General features: G+C 46.7%; 1 protein-coding gene across 2 annotated transcripts in view; it reads left to right on the forward strand.

Moving 5' to 3' along the window:
* Positions 1-23,808, forward strand: part of CCDC125 (coiled-coil domain containing 125) — a 1,024,365-nt gene that overhangs the window by 347,967 nt on the left and 652,590 nt on the right. For both annotated transcript variants that reach the window (XM_069627541.1, XM_069627542.1), the window contains one exon: positions 17,925-18,002. In XM_069627541.1, coding sequence (XP_069483642.1) covers positions 17,925-18,002 — 78 coding nt within the window. The remainder of the gene's footprint in view (positions 1-17,924; positions 18,003-23,808) is intronic.

Consider the following 23,808-nt stretch of genomic DNA (forward strand, 5'->3'; position numbering starts at 1 on the left):
CGCAGCTTGGTTCCCTTGAGGCGCAGTGCCCAGTTGCACTCTGCTGCACTGCCTCTTGCTATACTGCTCCTCGAGTGAGTTGGTTTGCTCCACTTCTAGCTGTCTTCCCATCCGTCACCATGGTCCTGCAGTTCCCATGGCACTCCCCTCCTCCTCTCCACTTTATGGTGGAGGCCGTCACTTTCCTTGACCTTGTCCCCTTTGCCGCCGGATTTCTCGCACAGAGTCTGTGCTTACTGTTCCCTACTATGTTACTCAGCGAGTGGGTTGTGGTCTCCCATGTCAACTAGCTTCCACTGCTCACCCTTCCCTTGTGGAACCCTCCAGGATGGCAGTTAATGTCCACCCGTTGTCTTCGGGTGTTTATTGTTGCCCGCATGCATTTTGTGTTGCTCCTCTCAGTCCTGATGATGCCATTTAATATCCGTGCAAACTCAGTGGGTTGTGTCACCACTTACCGTCCAAGTACGGGCCCTTGCGTCCGTTATTGTCTTCCCTCCCAGCGCTATGGATTGTCTTTGCTTTGCCGCTGGATATGGCTGTGGGCTTCACAGTGTTATCTGTCACCGATATACCCCGAGCCCGCTAAACTCCTCCGGTCGCACTGTTGTGTGCTGCCCACTCCCCGCAGGTCTGGGCCATTGTAGTGGCATCCCCAGCACTCTCAATCAGCTTCTCCATCTAGTTCAGTTCCGCTCGTCATGGCAGGGCCGGGGTGTCCTGAATCTCAGTGGCCGCGGGCCGCACCCTCCCCTTGATGTGGACCAGGGGGTGTGTCTCCCTGTGCATGCTCCCCCGCCAGAGTTGTTCGTGAGGCACAGGCCTGGTGCCAGTGTGCTGCGCTGACTTATGCCCGCAGCCGGCGTTGCTCGCCCTCACCTCCAGGAAGGGTAAATGTTGCCTTCTGCTGTCTGACCCGCTCAGGCTGGAGTCTGCCTCCCCCGACGGGGAGGAACCATGGATCTTCACCTCTCCTGCCGCACTCACCGGCTGCCCAGCCCAGGGCTGCTTCAGCCGAATCAGCTAAGGCGTGTGTGGCACCTCGCACCGGAGCCCAGGCATCGCTGCTGGGTTGCCTCCTTTCTCCGGCGCCTTCCTCACCTGGGTCCCTAATCTCCTGGGACGATGCAGCACTAGCTGCTCCTGGTGTGTTCATTGAGCACGCCCACTGCTGTTGGTGGTCCGCCTCCTCGCCGCCCTACTTCCCGGCAAGCGCCATCCGATCCATAAGTGCGACGGCCCTTCTGAGCGGAGCGCAGGTCGTGCCTGCCATCTTGAATGTGGTGGGTGAGATCTGGACATCGGGGTCCTTCTCTGATTCTTCCCGGCAAGCTCCCCAACCAATTTGTGGATGTTCCGACACCTGCTCTTTGTGTTTTAGCTGTATTTTGTTAGAGATCACTCCAGTTTGGTCAGATCTTCTTCAGGATCTGTCGGAAGCTCCCGAGATATGTCTCCTACCGCATCGCCGCCAAGCCACGCCCCATGTTGTACATAGTTAATGTATTACATATCATCATCAGGATTAAGAAAAAGATTAGAGCAGTCACAGTTCAGTTATTTCCATGCAACATATGTGATAAGTAGTTTATTTTCTCCTGTATGGGTGGTGTGAGAAACCAAAGGGTGTCTCACCTACTAGTCCCCTGGGATCTCTCGCTCAGGTGGCCAGGGCACGCCCATCGCCTTTGGATCCAGACCCTGGGGGTAGACCAGTACGGGAGGATCACCTGGCTGAGGGGTCTTCAGGGTGTGGGGGTGAGGCAGCTGAGAGTAATGCACGGTATTCCCCCCTTTTTTGTACACCTAACCCATCCTATTTTTTAGGATTCTCCAATGTCCTAACTCCTCTCCCCTTTCTACACAAACACTGGGCCGAGGAAGAGGGTGACTGAGAGTAACAAGACTAACTCATACTACGCACTGGACATGTTAAGTGCGTACATCTGACACCAATTAGCTCTCCTCACATGGGTGAAAGGCGGAACATAGAGACACACTCTTAGTAAGGCGGAACACGAGTAAGAGCAGAACTTCTGGGGCGAAGGCGAACCTACTGGAGCAGAGCGACGGACCAAGGGACAAGAGCAGTGGTTCGGAAACCCCAGGAGTTCCCCACAGGAGGTTGTTGCCTCCAAAAGGCTGCAAAAGACATGTGGAGAAGTCCAAATCCCTAAGCAGTAGGCTGCATTGTGTTTCAAGTACGTCAGTTACCCTCCCGGGTGAACGGCAGAGTTGGGGAGGCGACGCCAAGCCTGTTGTGCTAACCTTGACCTGAGAGACCGGTGTGTGTTAGGGAAAGATTGAAGTTGCAACATTATATCGGAGGTGAAGGCTACACATGTGTGGATGAGCTGCGAAGAAAGGCAAACCTGTGAATGAACTTTGAAGTAAGGATACCTGTGAAACCCACGATACTGAGTAAGGGAGTGGTCCGGCGAAAGGAAGTATCCCACTCGAAAGTCTCTGAGAAAAGTGAACTGTTTGTAGCGATAAAGTGAATGAACTATAAAAGCAAAGTGATCAAAATTAACCCCGAGAGAAGGGGAGAGTAAAAAGCAGACATTTTAACTTTGAGTCAAAGTTGTCCTGTAGTGGTCTGTAGAGAAAACCATGCACATTTGGAAGTCTTCGACATCTGAAAATGGTCTGAGCCGGACTGAGGGAGACTCGAAGTGTAATAAGTTTGGGGAAGGGAGCCCCTGCAAGTATTGTTGAACGTGTGTTGTGAAAGGTCTAAGCCCGCCAGAGGGGGGACCAACATGAACTTTTTGCTGAACATTGTTTGAAAGACTGGAAGGAGACTTTAACGTGGAAGGCCAGGTGAACTGTTTTTGTGTTAAAAACCCGAGCCAGAGTGTGTAATCCTGCCTACGGGGACCGCCTTACTCTGTGATGTCTAACAAGGACGGGAGAGCTGATTCAGCCAGATTTATTCTTTATATTTGAACACTTATTTTCCTTTACATACCTATCTCCTTATTGGCTTTTTGTACAAGAAATGGGGCAGGCATTAGGTTTTGTTAGCATAGGCCATTTTGATTTGACAGACTCAACTAGGACTGTTTTATTTATTATTTGATGGTCGAGACTACTCCCATCCTAGTTACAGGGCAAAGCAGAGGCATTGCTAGGTGGTGGCTGGGGGAGCTATAGCTATAGCCCCGGGTCTTTTGGTTTTAGCCCCGGATAGAAGCTTAGGGGCTACAACCAAAAGGCTATCCCCGAGTACCCACATTGGCGTGCGAATGTACATTGCCATCAATTAGATTTGAGTACAAAAATGTGCATTTGATCACACGGTAATGATTTAATTTGTATATTTCTCTTTTATTTTATTTTTATTTTAAATCTTTATTATCATTTTTGAATAAGCACCAACAACAAAAACAAATATACAAACAAAACTTAAACATCACTCTGGCACTTTCAGCATGGATTCCGCTTCTTCATCGCTCTCTTGGGGCGGTTTGCAGCTATTCTGTCCTGGTCTACCGCTACCCTCTGGTTAGCTCCCTGATCCATTTCTGTTGCACATCCTTCCCTTTTAGGGGTATGCCATATGACTGTCTATTTTCAAGTTCAGGTTTGTCCACGCTCCTGGGGTCATCTATATCGCTCTCTGTCCCTTGCCCAAATAGATCCTGCATCAGTGAGTTCCATGCCAATATCTTTTGTCCGCTTTCCCCTTCTCCCCTTTGCACCGCCCTCATCCACACCACTGTCTCTGCCAGTGCCCACCTCTGACGATCTGACCACAATGAGTCTATAGTTGGGCCCGCCCTGGAGTTCCATCACATTGCTATCTGTCTTTCGGCCAGTATACACACCAGGTCCTTCATTTTAGCCAGATGTGTCCTCTGTCTGCCTGCTCTTGGAAAAAGGCCAAATAAGTATGACTCTGGGTTCCATATTTGCATCTGGATGCCTCCTCCAGCCACCTTCTCCCTGATTCCCTCCCAAAAGGTATGTATCACTGGACAGGTCCAAAACATGTGCAGCATGTCTGCCTCTTCATCGGAACTGCGGGGGCAATTGCGAGGTTGTCCCAGTTTCATCATGGTCATTCTTCTGGGCGTAAGGTATGCCCTGTGCATGAGGTACAACTGCGCTTGCCTAAACCTTGCGTTCCTGGACACTTTCCTTTGGATATCCCAGCACTCTGCCCACTCCTGCTTGCTAAAGGGCCCCTGGAGCTCTCCCTCCCAGCGTTCTCTCATCTGTAGCACTTGCACATTGCTGGATTCTAATAACTGTTCATATAGCCTGGAGGCTGTGTGCCTTCCTTCTGAGATGTCGTACCATGTGTCCAACCCTCCCTCCATGTCCTATTCCTCTGGCCATTCTGCCCATCTTCGCTTGATCATCGTTATCGCGCTGTTATGAAGGAAAAACTGACCGACGTGGATATCGTGATCCTCCACGATGCTCTGGAATTCTGCCCATTGACCCTCCTTCCTCAGGTCGCCTATCTGTGCTACGCCCTTAGCCTCCCACTGGGATCGATAAGTGGCGAGGTTTCCACGCCTGCAAAGCCTGCTAGGGGGATCTGTATTGAACAGGGATCTTTCATCTCCTGGAGTTTCCACGGTCTGCTCCACAGGGTTATTGCCAGTCTGCCCATGTTTGGAAGGTTCTTGATCAATGATTTTTCAATCCATGGCATTTCCCTCAGATAGTGCGGCTTCAGCGCCGGCAGGAAAAGTATTGTGTCTATTGTTGTTTCTTCCCCCAGCCATTTGACCACAAATTGCAGTTGCCCTGCCAGGTAGTATTTTTCAAAGTCTGGCAATCGAATGCCTCCTGCTTCATAGTCCCTTTGCAGAGTCGTCATAGCTATCCTGCAGGCCCCTCCGTGCTATTGTGTTCAGTTTTGTGAAGAAGGCCCTGGGTATGTCATATGGGATGTTCGTAAAATAATATAGCATATGTGGCAGTACCACCATCTTCAAGAGGGCCGCCCTCCCCATCATACCCAATGGAAGTGTCCCCCAAAAGTCCATGGCCTTCTGTGTTCTGTCCAGGGCTGCATGCGTGTTGATTTTGTGTGTGTCTGCTGTGTCGTGGTGTATGTCTACCCCCAAATATAAGAAGGAGCTTGGTGCCCACGTAAGACCCAGGGCTGGAAGTTGGTCCGCTGGGACCAGTCTTAGGCCCGCCAGGGGGAACAGTGAGGCCTTTTCTTTATTGATGACTATTCCCGAAAGCCTAGTGTATGCATCAATCGCTTCTAGCAAGCAGGGCAGGTTTTCTCGCGGGTTCCCAACAAAAAGGAGCATGTCGTCAGCGTGCATGGAAATTTGATGCACCACTCCATCTAGATCTACCCCTTTGTCCCTATACTCGGCTCTAAGAAAAGCTGCTAGCGGTTCTAAGGCCAATATATATATAACATGGGTGAGAGTGGGCAACCCTGCTTGGTGCCTCTATGTATTCTCCAGACCTCTAAAACATGCCGTCCAGTTTTAACTCTGGCTCTAGGATCCTTATACAGCAGCCTAACCCATCGAAGGAACCCTTCCCCTATTCCAAAGTGGGCGAGGACACTCAACAGTCACCCCCAGTTCACGGAATGAAAGGCTTTAACGGCATCTAACGACGCTAAAGCGCATTCGCCTCATCAGAGATTTGTCCGGTCCACCACGTGGTGGAGCCTCCAGAGATCCCACGACATGTTCCTCACCGGGACGTAACCCGTCTGATCAGAATGGATCAGCGTAGGTATCGCCCGTTTTATGCAGTTAGCAAGGACTGCCGTAAGGATTTTGACATCTTGATTGATGAGGGAAATCGGCCTATAGGAGGCACACTCCAGCAGTGATTTCCCAGGTTTAAGGATCGGTATGATCACTGATTCCGACATGCTGCTTGAAAGCTGTTCCCTCTCATACGCCTCTTGATACGTTTCAAGCAGTCTCAATGATATGGTGCCCTTGTACGTCTTATAGAATTCGCCCGGGAGCCCATCAGGTCCTGTGGATTTGCCTGACGGGAGTTCAGTGATTGACTCTATTTCTTCCACTCTAAGGGGATCATCTAGTGATTGGGCCTGTTCTTCTGCTAGTTTCTGCAATCTTATCTCTGCCAGGGTGTCTGCTATATCCCCGGCTCCACCTCTGGGTTAGGGGCGTACATAAACTCATAAAAGCGAGAAAATATTTTGTTAATGCCCTGCTGACTTCTAACCTCCATCCCAGCTTTGTCGTGTTTTGCATTAATTGGGTCTTTATACATTCCTGCTTAGTGAGCCAGGCTAGAAGCCTGCCCGGTTTGTCCCCCTCCGCATGCAGCCACTGTATATATTTCCCATAGTCCAGTCTTCCCAGTTTCTCCCAGACTTCAACACATCTCAGTCTCTGCACCATTAGTTCTCTGGGTTCCTCCCCCATAATCCCCTCCTGGCGTTCCCCTGTTCTATTTCCTTTTCCAGATTGCCGAGCACCGCGATGGCCTCTCCTCTTAGTCCCCCCATCTTCCCTATTGCTGCCCCCCCTTACTACTATTTTGAACGCATCCCATAGCATGCCATTACTGGCTACGCTTCCCTCATTGTGCTCAAAGTACTCCTTTATCACATCATGCAAGTATTCCTCACACTCGCCCTCCTTCAATGCCTCTGCCCTCAGTTGCCATGTTGGTGTCGGAGCCCTTCTATGAATGTGTGCCCATGTCGCTAGTATTGGTGTGTGATCGGATAGTGTGCGTGCTTTAATATTTATCCCCGTAAAATCTTTCAAAGATTCAGTGCCCATAAATAAATCTATACGTGTGAATAATCCGTGGGGTGCACTATAATGTGTGTACCCTCTTTCTTCGCTGTGTACCTTCCTCCAGACGTCCGCCAGCTGCAATTGGGTCAGGATCGTTTGTAACACCTTGGCTGGGGGTGCCGACTTCCTGTGTTCGTCATCCGACCTATCCAGGCGTGGATCCAGCGTGCAATTGAAGTCTCTCGCCAAGATGAACGTTGCTTCTCTGTACTGGGCCAATTTAGTGGCTAGTTTCTAAAAAAAAATCTGTATCGTGATTCGGTGCATATGTATTTATCAAGCATACCCCCTTATTTTCCAACATTCAGGCACCAGGACTAGTCTTCCTTCTGAGTAGCATTCCTGCTTTATTAACTGACATGGTACCTCTGGGGCCACCCATATAAGTATTCCCCTCGCATCGTTTGAATATGTGGAACTGTAGATCTGACCTCCCCATTTCTTGTCCACTTTGGTCTGTCTCTCCCTTGTTAAGTGAGTCTCTTGCAACATTGCTATTTTGACCTTCATTCTGTTCAGCCAGGCGTATACCCTGAGTCTTTCAACATAGGCGTTGAGCCCCCTAACATTCCAATTTGCGATTGTTATCTCATCTGAGCTCGTGTTCGCTGTGCGTCCTTTGGCTCTGCCGTCCCATAGCCTTCTGTATGCCCGCTACTCCACGTCTCCGTTTCACTACTCCTACATGGGGTGATATACCTTCATGTAGACCAGTACTCATCCTCTCTCTAGTGTCCACCTGTATCTTCGACTCCTTATGTCTCCGGCGACAGGTATTCCTCTGAGCCTTGGCCCCTTGCGCCTCATCATTTCTGCCACCTTCCTCTCCACTTTCATTGTCTGTGTATGCTGCTTCCTCCACCGTTAGTGCCATCTAACAACCAACCAACCACTCGACTTACTATAACTATACCTATTAAACCAACACCCAGCCATCCTCCCCCTGCTCGGGCTCTGCAGCTTCTCTTGCTCCTCCCACTGAAGTGAGATTGGCCTGCCGCAGCGTGATGCCTCAAAACTGACATCTCAAACTCGTACAAACACTCTGGGGTTGTGTGTCCTGTCGACCTCTGCGGCAGTAGGCTCCGTCGCTCCTCTTTAGATTTCTTCTGGCTTGCTTAATTTCCTTTATCTTAAGTGTCTCTGCTTATGTTCGAGTCCCGCTCGTCATCGCCTGGGTAGATTCCCGTCTTCGTTAGCATTCCTGGGTCTCTGCTGGGGATGCCTTGCTGGTCCATCCATATGTGTGCCTCCTCTGTTGTCTCAAAGAAGCACATCCTTTCCTGTTGTATCAGCTTGAGTTTAGCAGGATATAGCAGCATGTAGCGCACGACTGCCTCCCTAAGGTGTTCTTTCATAGGGCTGGACCGCACTCTTTGCTTCCGGATCATGACTGTGTGTTCTAGGTATATGGTGATTCTGGCGGAGTTCTGGTGATCACTCCCCCTTCTCTTGAGAATGTCAATATTTGTTCCCTAGCTTTGAAGTTCGGTGGGGGTGGGAGTCCTGGTGGAGGCTTCCTGGTCTGGGTTCTGTGTGCTCTTTCTACCACAAAGCCCTGAGACAGCACCCCCACCCCAATCTCCTGGAGCAGCAGATGCTTGTTGTAGCCATCGCTGGATTTGACTGGGGCAGTGGCCTGTTTTCGGATTTCTTAGTGAAGGAGTCTATACTGGTTTATTTACCCTTTGTTCCTTTTGTCCTATTTGGCATCATCCCGTGCAAGTGTCCTTCGCACTTCTTCGATCTATTACTCTTCTCCCCGATCTTCCCCACACTTGATTGGGGCAACCGGCTTGGTAGCCCGATGGTGCAGGACTGGCCTTCTGTTATACAGTCTTTATTCGGGGTGTGTACGCTCCTCCATATCTATTGGGGTCCTGGTCCAGCCTCTTGCGACTCTTGGATGAATGTTCATAAGCCAGTGGACTGTGCTGTTCCATGTGGTGCAGCTTGTCCTGCTGCTGTTGGTGGTCAATGCCCGCCTGCAGCCGGTTGTCGGCCACAGCCGTACGCCTTCCTTTTCTTATTTCTCTGATGGTGCAACCTCCAATGGAATCTTGTATATTTCTCTTTAACAACCAGTCAAGTGAACTGTTCTATGCACTTCAAAAGAGGAATAGGGCTTGTGTTTGGCACCAAAGCACAGCACATGGGGAAGACTTTTAGAATGTATGGTACAAGGCATTAGCAAATCACTTTAAAAGTGCAATACTGTAATTCATCAATGCTGAGCTCAGCGAGGTCTGTGGTAGCCGGGTGTGCTCCCATTGCCTTCCTCCTGCCCAAACAATTCTCTCATGTCCTGCAAAGTGGCACCCAATGCCAACCCTTAAAACGGCAGCAGCAGAGCTGTACAGGGCGATGCTATTGAAGGGCATTGCATATATACCATCTTCCAACAAGTGTTATTTAGTTCAGCTCTCAAGTGGAGGCAAGTAACAAAATACAGACTTTTATTTACTGTTTGCTAATGCCAAATGGAGACAGGTGAGTGATAAAGAAGGCACTCGTGTGCAGGATCTGACATTCCCCAGGAAATTAATTCCACCTTCGAGATCCCTATCTCGGAGACGCTCCCAAAATGACACAAATACAGACATCTGCTAAATACAGACATGGCTGGAAAAAAACCTCATCGATCTTTACGGATTACCTTTTCTCCCCCAAAATTCACAAATTCCTAGAAGCGCGTTAAAGGCGGCGGTGATGAGTGATATATAAGCTCTTTTCATTTGAAAGAAAAGGTCAGTTTTGGTTCAGAGTGCAGGGCATGACAGGTGTCCTCTGCTTTCCGACAGAGAGCTGCTCCTGCCAAGCCCAAGGAAGGCGCCCGAAGTGGAGACCTGTTGCTGGGCTTTCAGTATATCTTTTGACCTTGGCTGCTAGTAAGGTCTCCTCCACTCTTATTTTCAGTAATATCATCAAGCTCCATGCGCCTGGAGGATTTTAACTAGGTAAGAATATTTATAGGCCAACTGATGAAATACCCTCCAAAGCCTGACATGAGCACCCCAGGAAAAGATGCCACCTTTTACTTGACCCAGATGTGCAATAATGAGTCCAGCCCTTGGTGTGAGTAACAATGCTGTACAGAGAGCCAGCCATCGAGGAGGCGGGGTGGGGGAGCAGCAACAGAGACTATTAAGAGTGAGAGTTGCAAAGTTAACATTTGAGAGAGAACCAAGAGGAAGCATGAGCAATAGTCACGCCATGTCTGCTAAGTAGAGTTCGAGTTGACCTTCCTAGTTCATTAGGTCCAGCCTTTCAGCTGTGGGTGTGGATGCAATGATCTAATGGTGCTTGAATGACAGCCTAATGACTGTCCTGATAGTCCTACTGAACTACTGAAAGCATTAGACCGGATGAAATCAGAATCCAACGAAAACTTACCAACATATGAAAGCTCTTGCTTTATGTCACAGAGAGAAAAAAAGCTCCATCTAAGAGATGTCAAAAGATATGCCAAAAAGACGCAAGGAAGCAGTGCTAAAAGGTCACAAGAATAATGTTGAACCAACTAACTTACCAGAATCAATCTCTATCGACATCACCGATAAATCTGGAGCTGAAACTGCTGAAGATGACCATATAGACCTTCAACAACTATCAAAAGAAAGCCAAGGGGCCTTAATTCAGGCCACAAAACTCTCACCTAAGACAACATAAGACAACAACAAAAAACAAAAAAAGTGACCAAAGTAACCAATCCGATCGAGATGCTAAATACCACCAATGCCAATCCCGCTATAAAAAATTCAGAAATGAACAAGACCAATTCTAAGTAAGTGATAACTACAACTAAGCCCGAAAATCATAAAGCCAATGTTTCAGCAAAAGCACTGACCACTCCCCTAGAGTCTTCAAACAACCTACCACTTGCTCCGTTGAATGCAACTAAAATAAATCTGGTCAATTACTTTCCAACATGCGGCAGAAGCCGTACCACTCGACTAGATGATATTCCCTTCGCGGACACCTCCACCATACCAACAAAGAAAACTTACAGTGAAGTCTGTCTCAATGAACCGAGCAGCTTCATCACGACTGCTAAAAAGACAGACCCCTCTGAGGCAAAACGAGCCACAATAGTAGTGAATGGAGGGGGGAAAGAAAGAACTTTAGCAACATTGCCTCCTTCGGCACTAATACCCCCGGAGATCAAAAACCAGGAGTCGATCATTGCCCCCATGCAACCTCCACTAGACAGCAATCGTATTTCAGTACATGGCCCAGCATTGTGCAAATTCCTTCCCGAAGTTCAAATAAAAAATGCACCTATGCTTAATTGCCACGAAATACTGGAAATTCTGCGGAAATAACTCTACAAGGGATCCATTGAAGCGGACATGGGTGCAACATCTCTTACCTTGTGTTTGAGAAGCCGGTGCTGACTAAAGTGGAAACCCGTGACCCACCAACAGGCGACCTGGAGCAAGCCCCGGACAAGCAGCAAGACATTAAAAACAAAAAGCTCCACCTACTAGGATTTGAAGGCAATCGAGAACTCCTTGGGAAAAATCCTATCAACCGAGCATTTCTGTTAGCACTTTTCACACGAATTTCACAGCTTCGAATGTTTAAAACAGAGGATATTCTTGGGGTCTCATTGTCAATAGAAAACAATTGCAGAGCTGTTTGCTATCTCACCTCTGAAGCCATCATGAAATTTCTGTGGTTTAATAGGGAAGGAATTAAAGAGGAAGGTCTGACTTTAATTTCCATTGAAAACAAATCAGACGCAAAGAAATTCATCCAACATACATGCCCCCACGACGCAGAACCATCCATGATGCCAACACCTTTTCAGAATTCTCATGGTGATGAAAATGGTGCAATCAAAGAACTAATAAACATAGTGGGTAATTCCAAGGGCTTACCTTGGCTGGCTCCGATGCTTAACTCAATACTAAAATGTAAAGAACCAGTTCCTATGGCATAGCCAACCACGAAAGACCACTTAACCGTGCAATCTTGGAATTCATGCGGTTACCTCAACTTAATGAAATGGCATGCAACGTTAGAACCTCACAATCGGCCAGCAATCCTTCTAATGCAAGAAACCATGAAAACCACATCTCTAATGCTGCCTGGCTACAGCTCACATTTCGGACCGGCCATACGAACTTCCTTAGGCCGTCCATCAGGAGGTGTGGCGATAGCAGTGGACAACACCCTAATGCTCAAATGATTTGGAAAGCTAATAATCTGCTAGGTGATTTGGAAAGCTAATAATCTGCTAGGGGTACTACTAATCACAAATATTCCTAAGTATCGACAGTTAATCATAATCACAATATATTGGAATCCTGCAAATACACCAATTGAAGATATGATAGATGCAGTCGATACCTGTCTAGAATCCATTACAAATGACTATCAAAATGCAGAAATAATACTAGGCAGAGATTTCAACTGCGACTGCAGAAAAAATGATGAGTTGAGAGGTACAAAAATAAATGCCTTGTCCAAGCGCAGAGGAACCCAATGGGGACATTTTCTATGTGATTGGGACTTAGATATCATTGCAGCTAACCAAAAGAGCCATTGGTCTACATGGTCAAGGGACTCAAAGTCCTCTACGATTGATTTTATTTTTGGCATGCATAAACTGCTAATAATAACATCTCCCGTGACAATCGGATAACATATGGAGATCATGCACAAATTACAGGCAATGTGAAACTCAATTGTCAATTACTTGAAGTTGATTATTCAACAGCGTTGGTAGAAATAGATCGCCCCCAAACATCATTCAGGTGGCGCCAAGGCTTGTGCAATCAATTTGTCAAATATATATCATCCCACATTGCCAACCTAAATATCAGAAAAAGAATCTCGACAGCCGAAATGGAGAAGATATACACCAAACTCATTTACTCTGCTATAGTACGCTTCAGTAAAAAAGAGCCTAATACCAACCATTTGCATTTATACGATCCAGTATGCAAAGTGCAGAAACGTGAAAAAAATAAGGCACTGAGACAGCTGAAAAAAATCGAGCTATCCCATTAGATATATCAAACACAGCGTAACCGGATTTTGGCCATGTACAAATAAAAGCTAAAATACGCACGGATACTAAGATATAACGAAGATAACTGTAAATAATTAGAGCTATCACAGCACATGACACGCGTACAATATGGCACACTATCAAAAGCAATCACAACCAAATGCTGCCACCAACGCCCAACTGCATACCAGAATCTGTATGGAAAAATGATATTACGAACAAATACCATCTTCCTTATAAATTCTGAAATGTTCCACCAATCTCTCTATGCTATCATTAGATCCCTCGGTTGAAATGGTCAACTACAGACATCAAATGGGCTATCTCGAAACTTCACTACACCAAATCAGCAGGTCCGGATGGTTTTCCTCCATGTTTGTATAAGGCAGACCCAGACTTATGGGCTATGCTTCTAAAAAACAAATTTCAGGTCATTTTTAACTTGGGAACCATTCCTCCATCTTGGTTATCCACAAACATCATACCCATATATAAAGGCGATCCTACTCTTCCACAGAATGATCGTCCCATTGCCCTAATAGACACAGAGGCCAAGCTTTTTGTGATTCTACTGCTCTCCGCCCTAGAAAAATACATCGAAAACAATGCCTTATACTCAAAACACCAAACTGGTTTCCGGAAAGGGATGAGCACAACGCGAAACGCAACCATCATGGCACATACAATTGCAAGACAAAAAAAAAGACTGCAAATCCAGTCTATATTGCCCTAATCGACATGTCATCTGCTTTTGACAACGTACTGCGCAACTTACTATGGACGAAACTCATCAACATGGGAATTCCGAAGGTCCTAGTATATTGGTTCATAGCACTACACACTAATACCTCTTTCAAAATCAAAATAACAACAGAGGGTAGAACCACGAAGCCAACGAGTTTAGGTCTGAAACAAGGCTGCAACCTCGCTGCAACCTTTTTCAATCTGTATCTTGCAGATCTTGGCAAAACATGGAACGAAAAATACATATTCTCTGTGAAAATTGGCACCATTCAACTCAAATGGATCGCTTTCGCCGATGACATCATTATATTTGACCCCACTCCGACGGGCCTACAATCCAAACTATGGCTATTCGAAGAGTTTGACACGGCGCACGATCTAGCTCCTAATCCTGCTAAAATGGCTGTCATGAAATTTGAGGTTCAGAAAAAAAGTGCAAGGTTCCAATGGCAAATCATGGGTACAACTAACCCCTGTATTACAGACACTATTTACCTAGGCTATTACCTATCAGAGCAAAATTCTATTAAAATGTCGACGGATCTACTAAAAAGCAAGATTAGACCACTTTTATTACAATTAAAATTGATATATTTGAAATATTGTACATTTTCTTTAACTCCGGTTATTGATTTTCTAACCTTAAAAATTTAAAGTGTTATTTTATACTCGCTGGATATTTGTTTATGTGAAATGGGTTCAATGTTGGATCAACTTCAAGGCACACTGTTGAAAAGTGCTATGTGTTTCCCAATGTCGGTGCCTAATGCTGTGTTAAGGCATGAGTTAGGACTAGTAGCACTATCCACTCGTTGGAAATGGAGGCTGCTCATAAATCTCGCAAAAATATACTATCCACCAGTGAACTCCTTATATGCTGATATGAGGAAAACTATAAAATCAACGTCCTCGGCATCTCTTGCTTATTATCAGGCCAGACTATGTGCAATATTGAATGAGGTACATAACACTGTGGATGATGTGCATATTAGACCAGCTTTTGCTAAGAAAAAGTTATTTGAAATGGATTGGTGCAAAACTATTGAACAAATAGGTAAATATAAATTGCACAAGGAATATTACCTATATACCAAGAAGCGTATCCCAAGATTTGACCATATCATTTTATTCCCTTGTAAGCATATGAGAAAAGCTTACTAATGGTTTAAACTAAATTTATATTACACTAAAGAGAGGATTTCAAACTGGACCGATAACAATAAGAAATCGGAAAGTAAGCAATGCCGTTTCCTCTATGCACTGAATCAACCAAAACACTCAAGCATTTGATTCTATATTGTCCACATTTTAAGGACCCAAGAACTAAACTATTGATGGAATTTGTAGATGTTAATAACGCCGACTGCCTAATATTCCTATGGGCCAGAATGATGCAAGGCACACATAAACCACTTATTTATGCCTTAGTGAGACTTTTCAAATTCATAGAAAAAGAACTAGTCATACATCCCAGCACCTGGAAAAAACTGGCCAAATAAGCATTCATTATGGCTGTAATATGTTCGGTACTGATGCTTTACATTTGTTCCTACCTAGTCTGGGATATGGCTCTTAGGGCCCATTGGGAAGTCTTATTCAATGTGTACACTCATGAAAATTGTTATGTTGTACGATGAAACATCTACTATGATGCTCATGACAAATTTCACATGATCAAACACTTTGTACTCGATGAAACTTTTACTGTAAAATGTGTTTTTAAATTTTAGGAAGTTTTATTGCTATGTTGTTTATATGTTTTGCAAGATGCTATAATATTGCTGTAATTGTTATAAACAAGATGTATTCTTTTTTGTAAAGGTTCTGTTACTATGTAATAGAATAGAGAACAAATAATAAAAAAGAAATGGTGCTTGAATTCACTGTCAAGCCGATGCTACCAGCCTTTGAGACTGGTGCGATGAGGTCAGGGTGAAAGCAGAAATGGGAGAGGAGGAGGACTGGGGCAGCACAGGCACGAATTAAATGACTTCGCTCTGGGAGGAGTTAAGCATGAGTCATTGAAGTGCCATCAAGTGGTGGACGTCGGAGAGACAATTAGAAATACATCAGGGAATGTAAAGGAGATGACAGCCCGAGTGTAATCAATTCAAAGGTAGCAGGAGAACCCACATGAGGAGATACACTTTTCAAGACACAAGTTTTAGGGGATAAGCCTTGGAGGCCAAATGAGGTCTTCTTAAGCATCACTCTGACAAGGTGATCCAGGCAATCTGATAAGTTGCTTCAAACAACCAATGTTTAGGGACAAAAGAAATCCTAGAGCAATCAAACAACAGATACAGGAAATGGAGAAGACACGGCATCGAGTGGGAACATTAACTACAAACAGCTCAGAGGAAAGTTCCCTTATACAGGATTTGATTAAACTAAAAGAGAAGAAGCGCCAGGCAGCACAATCCAAGGAGCCTCTCTTTGCCAAGTACCAGAGAGCAAGAAATTAAGCTGTATGTTGCCAGGTCCACAAGGATATGGGGATTGAGGAGCTAGTGAGCACACCACCTGCATACACCAGTGACTACAACAGGCGCTGAGCAACAGAGAGCAGTTTCTACAGCCAGGTTTCCTTAAGCGGAGTAGCAGTGCGAAACCTTGCAGCACTGTGCCGCTACCTTGTGCCTGAGGCAGAGCTCGGTGTGTGGGGTACCAGTTACTTGTACACATGCATGTGGGGAGATGGGTCAATAATTGTGGCATTGCAGAATTCTGGGTAACCAGACATACACAATACCACAAGTCTCCACAGTTGCAGCACATATGGGAGTCCAGATGTTGTGCAAGTTACATAGGAAATCGATCAAGTGAACCGAGTAGCCAGAAACGGACTGAACAATGGCACATGCTGAACTCTAAAGTAAAAGTGGGAATTACAGGGAAGCTAATACATGTAAAGATTGGCCATTGAGATATGCGTGATAAAACCCCATTCCCTTAGCCACAATTTATTGTTTACACACATCCAACTTTGCCACCATCACTCTGTACCATCTTTGTAGAGGTTGTCTCCCTGCAAGGCTCAGAGAAACTGTTATGTCCTAGTTTCCTGACACCTCCCCAGGGATAGGGAAAGGTCTGGTGTATGTTGAACCTCTGAAATGCTCTGCAATTCCTGCATTTGGTACTTTAACTACCATAACACCTTGCAATGGAGTCTTGTTGCTGATTCCCATCCCTCGATTTGAAGAGGAGCAGGATGCTCTCTCAGGCCCATCAGAGGAGACCGCTGCAGGACATGCCTCTAGACAGAATGCAATATTTTACTGTCTCTGGCCTCAAAAATAGGAGGGCCTGGATGTGTGCATCACTGCTTCTGCTAGGAATCGGACTGTGCAGGTGGCCTTGTGAAAAGCTTGTGTGTGTGGGATACTTAACAGGGAGAGTTCTCAGAGAGGAATGTGTATGTCTTCCAGGCCTTGCTAAGGGTTCCCCTGTTGAACTGCTCAAGTGTGTCTACTGCCTATACTAGGTGGTGCAAGTTTAGGGGAGACAGTCTCTGACTCCTTAGGAGACCAGGGGTTTGCAATCATTGCATTTGAATGAGATTCTGATCCACCTTGAAAAGGGATCAGGACTAAGAACCCATCATCTTAGAAGCTTGGCAGCAACTGGCACTGTGCAAACTAGCAGATCAGCAAGTACCACACACAGACTCGTTGCACAAGTCTCAATCTAGTTCTAGGCCTCAAGAAGGAACAAAGTCTGCTCTCCTCAACGTAAGGAGCAATATCCTGTCAGCACTATTGGATGAATGTTCACACTTTGGAATGGCAGTATAGCTATGTTAGCAGTCCTCCAAATGAGTATGAGCAGTATACTATGCAATATTATGGCTCGCAAACACGACGCAGCATGTACATTCACATTCACATGATATAGACTAGTTATGTGGTTGTCTAAACTTTCCATGGGCCCTGGATATTTTAGAAACCTAGCAACACCCCTTGGACAGAGTAGATGTTTTTCCAAACCCAGAAACTTCAATAAAGGTTTTACAAATTGTACCTTTTATGTCAGTGCCATACTTGTGATAACATGCCTCCCCTGCAGTGGTACTTTGACGGGGTTATGAGTGTTAGTACTGGTTGTGGTCAACTGACTGCTTATCATTGGCTTTATGTAAAGCTTTGGGAATCAGGCCAGGTTGTGAGTTAACTTTCTTGTAGATGGTCTTAGTTGCTTTGAGTTGGATTTTGCTGTATACCTGATAAGTGCGTCCTGTTCTTCTGCATTGTGGTCCATACACTAGGAACTCAAGCAGGTTCTTAATAATATAGACACACCTGTCATATAGTTTCATAATGTTTTGCCTAGATTGTTTCACGATATATGCCTTTAATCAAAATAATGTTCATACTGGTTTTTACCTGTTGCAGGCAGTGTTTGATAAAGCCACAAATCATACAAAGGTTATGCTTCAGAAAGCAGAGGAAGAAAGGAGAGCTTTAGAAAAGGTATGTCTTGTGCATGTATTTTCTTTGTATGAAAAGGAGAATGTTGTTGGGAAAAATTACTATGCAGATTGAGGACCTATGCCTACTTTTCCATAGATACTTGCAGGGTAACCTCTGCAAAGCAGTCGTATAATTTGAGCTAAATGTTGAGCCTGAGGTGACCATTGGGGCCGGATGCCATCTGCTCCATAATGTAGGGTCGTAGGAGATACACAGAGGATCCCCCGGTTTCCCCAATCAATCACCAGCCTGAGAAGTGCCACATCTCGAAAACTTTGAGAACCCCAATACCGAAGAACACAAGACACTGAGGGATATATATTCCGGGGAATTAATCTCCAAGACCAGTCCTAGGGATCCCATGCCCGGCAGAAGAGAACTTCCTAATGGGGTTGAAAGGTATGTGCAGCTTGCCAGGGACAAGGTGGCAGGGAAATACCTCTGTGTCCCTCCCTCCATCAGCTTAGCTCCTGATCCCTGTAATCTCTATTACAAGGAGCACATCCCCTTCCAACATGGCTCTGCCTAACTCGTTACTGAGCTGTTCACCAAATCTCCTCAGCTCTGACCTATAACCACACCTTCCAAAGCCCCTATATATAACTCAAATCTGTGACCCTATTTTTTCTAAAAGACATACAGATCATCATCCACTTTGCTTCCGAGGGCCTCGAGTGAGAAGCAGCATCAGAAAATTGCATCCAAAACATCCCAGCATTAGAGAATTGCTTGTAAGGCTAGCAGGACTCACTAGAAAGCCAGAGAATGTGTGGTTCAGTGGCCCGGGACAACTAAACATACAAAAATAGTTCAATTAACCTGAACCAGAGTCCCAAAGGACATTCACCAGCTTTCCTGCACTAGTCTGAGAGTTTGGAAAAGGGAGCACTCGTGAACATGGAAGAGACCCTGATCAATAGAGTGCCAGGGCTGTCAAAGAACGGGTGATAATGGGAGTGACAAAGAGTTGACACTGAAGATGGTGAAAAGCTTTTATGGTAGTTTGGGTTGCAGCTCTGCGCAAGGACACATTCATCAACCAAACGCAGCTGTAAGAGACTATTTCAATTCAGAGAACCTTTACTGGGGTGCGCAGCTGAGCACAGTTCAGTGTTCATGTCCTCCCTTTCGTACTCGTATGTCCTGTCCCCTTTCCTACATGCTGTATGGTTGTCTCTTGCTAGGGTTGGGAACGGAATATTTGCGCTCGGGGTGCGGCAGGTGGGGGTGGCGAGAACCCGGGAGCATGTGCTCCCATGACTTCGCCGACCAGTGCCACACCTCAGTCCTCTTTTTTGCATCGATGGGAGCGGACCTGCTTCATCTGTGCTGTGGTTGATGCCCTTTTTCCCCCTCGTAATTCCACGTGGTCAGAGTCTTTCCCAGGGATATTTGTTCCTTTATTTTATTCTGTACTAACTATTACATTTTGTTGTAGAGATATATACACCGTCCTTTGGTGCCTCGTCCCTCCCTGGCGCATGCCGCGGCGGATTTCGGCTGGTGCCTGGCCTGCAACGGATCCTTTCCTATGTCGGACCCGCACACGCTCTACCTCTGGTTCCTTGGTGAAGACCAAAGCTGGGATGGCTGCTTGGTGTGCAACGCTTTTACCCCCCGGTCACTAAAGAACCGGCTGGCCAGGTGGAGGGAGCTGTTCTCCAGATCCCCACTGGAGCATATCAAGGAGTACATACGTAGGAAGACCAAATCTAAGGTAAGTATTTTGTTCGCTAAAGCACCCTTCCCAGGGAGGCAACCAAGCGGGAGGGGCCTATCAGGCTCTGCTACCAGCAAGGGTACCGAGGCTCTTCGAGCTACCGGCCACACGGCTGAGGGGCCACGGATCCTCTTGGACCCAGCGCTGATTCGCAAGATGGCTCTGGTACCAGGGAATCCCCCGAGGGGGCTCTGTTCTAACACTGGGCGCAAACCTGAGGGTGCGCCTATACGCAGTACAGAAAGCACTACCGACAACATGTCAGAGCAGGAGCAGCCTCCCAGGTCCACATCTGAGGTGCAGGGCAGGTCTGAGCCTATGCGCTCATGCAAACAGGTGGAGGCCAGAGCCAGTACAGTAGACGCCACTCATCCAGCACGTGGCGCAGTACAAGACAAAATGACCACACAGCCAGTTAAAATGGCGGCTCGTCCGGAAGCGTGCCTTTCCAGCGAGCACCAAATACCGGATTTCATGCCAAAGGTGGAATAGTCTCCTATTGTCACCTGGTGCACCTTCTAACCGACAACATCAGGGCAAGGGTGCTACACCGACGCAGTCTATCCCCAGAGCAGGCATGGAAGCTGGGAGAACTCAGCAGTTTGTCCTGGCCCATACAGCTGTACCAATACAGGAGCGTGCTTCACCAGCGTGTGAAGAATGCTTTTTTGACATTCATCGCACTCATGAAATCCCTGTAAATGGGGAATATACTCAAGGGAATCATTCAGGACATGATCACGCAGCAGCTAGCTCCAGTCCAAACACCACAGCCTCTAGCTACGGTACAGTCCCCGGTCCTAAGTACCGTGGTGGCCTCGTCGCAGTCAGCGGAGCCTCCCACTAAGCCTAACAGCTCGTCTCAGCCTCCTGCGGCTCCCCAAAATATGCTGCCAGCAGACTCCACGGACCTGCAAGAGACCACGGTCGACACGGATGATGAGGATGATCAAGACACCTCCTCCGCAAGGGCTTTCCATTAAAGGTTAGCCGGAGTGGCGGAGTACCTAGGAATTTCTCAGCCACAAAAGGAGCTGCCATAGGTGGGGGTCCTCATGGAGGTACTCACCATCCGCTCAGCCACTAAATCGGGCATACCTTTACAAAAGGATGTGGAGGCTCTGGCAAAGAAGGGTTGGACAAAACCCTACTCCATGCAATCAACCAACAAGCCCTGGATGCTAAATACAAGCAGGCAGAGGTTGATTCTCTCATCCTGTCTGTGCACCCACAATCCTACTCTTCATTGCAGCAGCTTCAATGTCTGCTGAAAGTCAGACTTCCACTTCCTCATCAGGTTCGTCCCTATTAGGCAAGGAGGAGAAGGTGCTGGAGGTCTGTGGAAAAAAGGTATACTCCAATGCGACTCTCCACTTACGGCAAGCAAATGCGGACACCATGCTAGCCAGCGCAAATCATAAGCGGTGGAGGAAGATTGCCGACTTCCTATCGGACCTCCCAGTTAACAGGCAAGCTTGGTTCCGGGCCGGTCTTGCGGAAGCAAAAATAATGGCACAAGACCTAATGTAATCATATGTGGCTTACATCGACACAACAGGCAGGGCCATATGTCTGGCTACAGACATGAGGTGGAATGCGTGGCTCAAGGCCACTAGGTTTAATCCAGATGTGCAGGACTGTATTCTCAACCTCCTGTTTGAGGGAGGGGACTTGTTCCATTCTTCCACTGATGAAGAGTTGGACAAGAAAAAGAACAGTGCCCAAACAGCCAAATCTTTACCTATAATTGCAAAGGCGGCTTCTAAGAGCTTTGGTCAGGGCCAGTTGCGATTTTACTGAGGCCGTACCTTTGGTGGTTTCAGGGTCTTCCAGTACCACCACACTAGACAGCCCAACAGGTCCTTCCAGCCAACACAGGCGTAAAGAGCAGAAGACTACGCACAAGTGCTTCTTCCAGTCCCTCTCCCAGACACATGCCTCAGAGGGAAAGAAGCATTGACGGGGTCATCAGGATCCACAGCTCTCTGATGGGGGGGCAGGCATGCCCATGGATACTCTAAGTGGTTTTTCAGGGCTTCCACCTTCCGATACAACAAGTTCCGCCAGCCCCCCCTACCCCACTCCCACAGATTGCGGAGATCCGCTCTCTGGTAGTTAGTGAGGCAGTAGAGGAGGTTCCCCCCTCACAACAAGGCTTGGGATTTTACTCTTGCATCTTTGTAATAAAGAAGCAGAACCAGGAAGACCTGCGAGTTGTCTTAGATCTGTCATCCTTAAACCTTTACCTACCCCTTCAAAAGTTCAAGATTGTGACGCCAACATTGATAGTAGAGTCCCTGTGTGGGGGAGACTGGACGTGCTCCCTAGATCTGAAGGATGCATACCTACGCAGCCCAATTTAGCAGGCCCATTGGTCCTTCCTAAGGTTTTGGGTCATGGGTTTCCACTTCCAGTACAAAGCTCTCCCATTCAGTCTCAATTCATCCCTGAGGGAGTTTATGAGACTAATGAATGCTGTGGCGGCGCTGCTCAGGTCGGAGGGCCACCATGTCTATCCACACCTCGACGACTGGCTGGTTCGAGCAGATTCTCAAGTGGGAGTCGAGAACACAGCAGCCAGGCTGATGCATAGGCTCTACGAACTGGGGTTTTCCATCTGTCACAATTTGCTCCCTTTGCTCACGTTCCTGCCACTTGGGGGCATGATTTGGGGTTTATTCACTACTTGACTTTTCTTCCAGACCTCATGTGACAGTGCTGTGGTGAATTGGGAGCGCTCAATCCTTATTTTCCATGTTACTTCCCTTCCGCATCCATTCCAGGTTTTTGGCGGCAGTATGCTGCTTTAATCAAAATACTATGCTTCCCAGAATGCCTGGCCCACTGCTTCCTCTCCACCCTTTCAGGACAAGGGTGGGTGGACGATGAGCAGCATCTGTGGCTGGCAGGTGCAGCAAGCAGCACACCTGAGGTTTGTGCTCATCGGCCAGCTTTAAAAACATCAGTTTGCTTCAGTCCAGCATTGGGCATTGATGCATTGTTCCTGTTTGTGACTGGTCCCTTGTTCCTGGATCCTAGCTTAGTGCGTAGTTCCTACTTTACAATTTCTTGTTCCCTTTCCCTTGGATTTCAAATGTATTGTGCTTATTAGTAATTTCTGCTTCCTATATTCACTTTCTGTCTTCCTCTGTTTTGCAGGTAACACTTCCCAGTGCTTTCCTTTTTCTGTGCCGCCCAGTTTGTCTGTATTCTTTATTCCTTTGACTTTGCCATATTCAGCAGCAAAATCTTGACCCTTTAGTCACTCCTCATTTATAGATTTAGTATTTTGACCCAGTTTGACTTTCCTTCCCTGGGTGGGGAGTGGGGGGAGGCTTTGCCCTTGTAATTTCATTTCCCCCTGCTCATGTTCCTTTTCTTTCTCTTGGAGGCTGTTCCAGGTTTCCCTTGCACTTCTCCCTTTGTTCCCTATTGACTGTTAGGTGTGGTGTGGTGTTGTAGCCAGCTCCTGTGTGATTGTCTACGTTTTCCTCACTATAATGTAATCACTATTCCTACTTGTTCCATGTCAGGAGTTTGATGTATTAAGTTATCCTCCCTTTGCTGTTATAGCCTTTCTGGGTCCCTGTTTGACCAACAGTGTTCAGTGACTTCATTAACATTTCAGGTGGTATTTCTCATCCTCGTGAGTATTGTCTTTAAGTTATCTTATCCAATACCATCAAGAGTGTTAGCTCACATATCCTGTTGTTGCTTGCCCCGTATGTGGGCTTAGCTCTGACAGCACCTGTAACAGCAATTGTGGGTAAGGAGCTTGCCGACTTTCTTTGTAATCGTAAGGAGCTTATTAGCGCATACCCCACATCCCTTTTCGTATATTTGTATTCTTATCATGCTCTACTTGCACATCCTGGGTTTTACTGTACATGTGTCTTGGTTCCTGAGTACATGTTGTTTGACTCAAAGCTATTCACTGTGTGATCTTGTGCACATTTCTCTTGCCATATTCACTGCCTTTGTCCTTTCATGACACCATCAACCTCAAGAAGTCGCAGCTCCAGCCTACTCATTCCTTGACCTTGTTGGGTCTCATCAGGGATATGAAAGCAGAGATGATATTTTCCA

The sequence above is a fragment of the Ambystoma mexicanum genome, chromosome 6p (genome assembly GCF_040938575.1).
Source record: "Ambystoma mexicanum isolate Mex_15411 chromosome 6p, UKY_AmexF1_1, whole genome shotgun sequence".
Lineage (NCBI taxonomy): Eukaryota > Metazoa > Chordata > Amphibia > Caudata > Ambystomatidae > Ambystoma > Ambystoma mexicanum.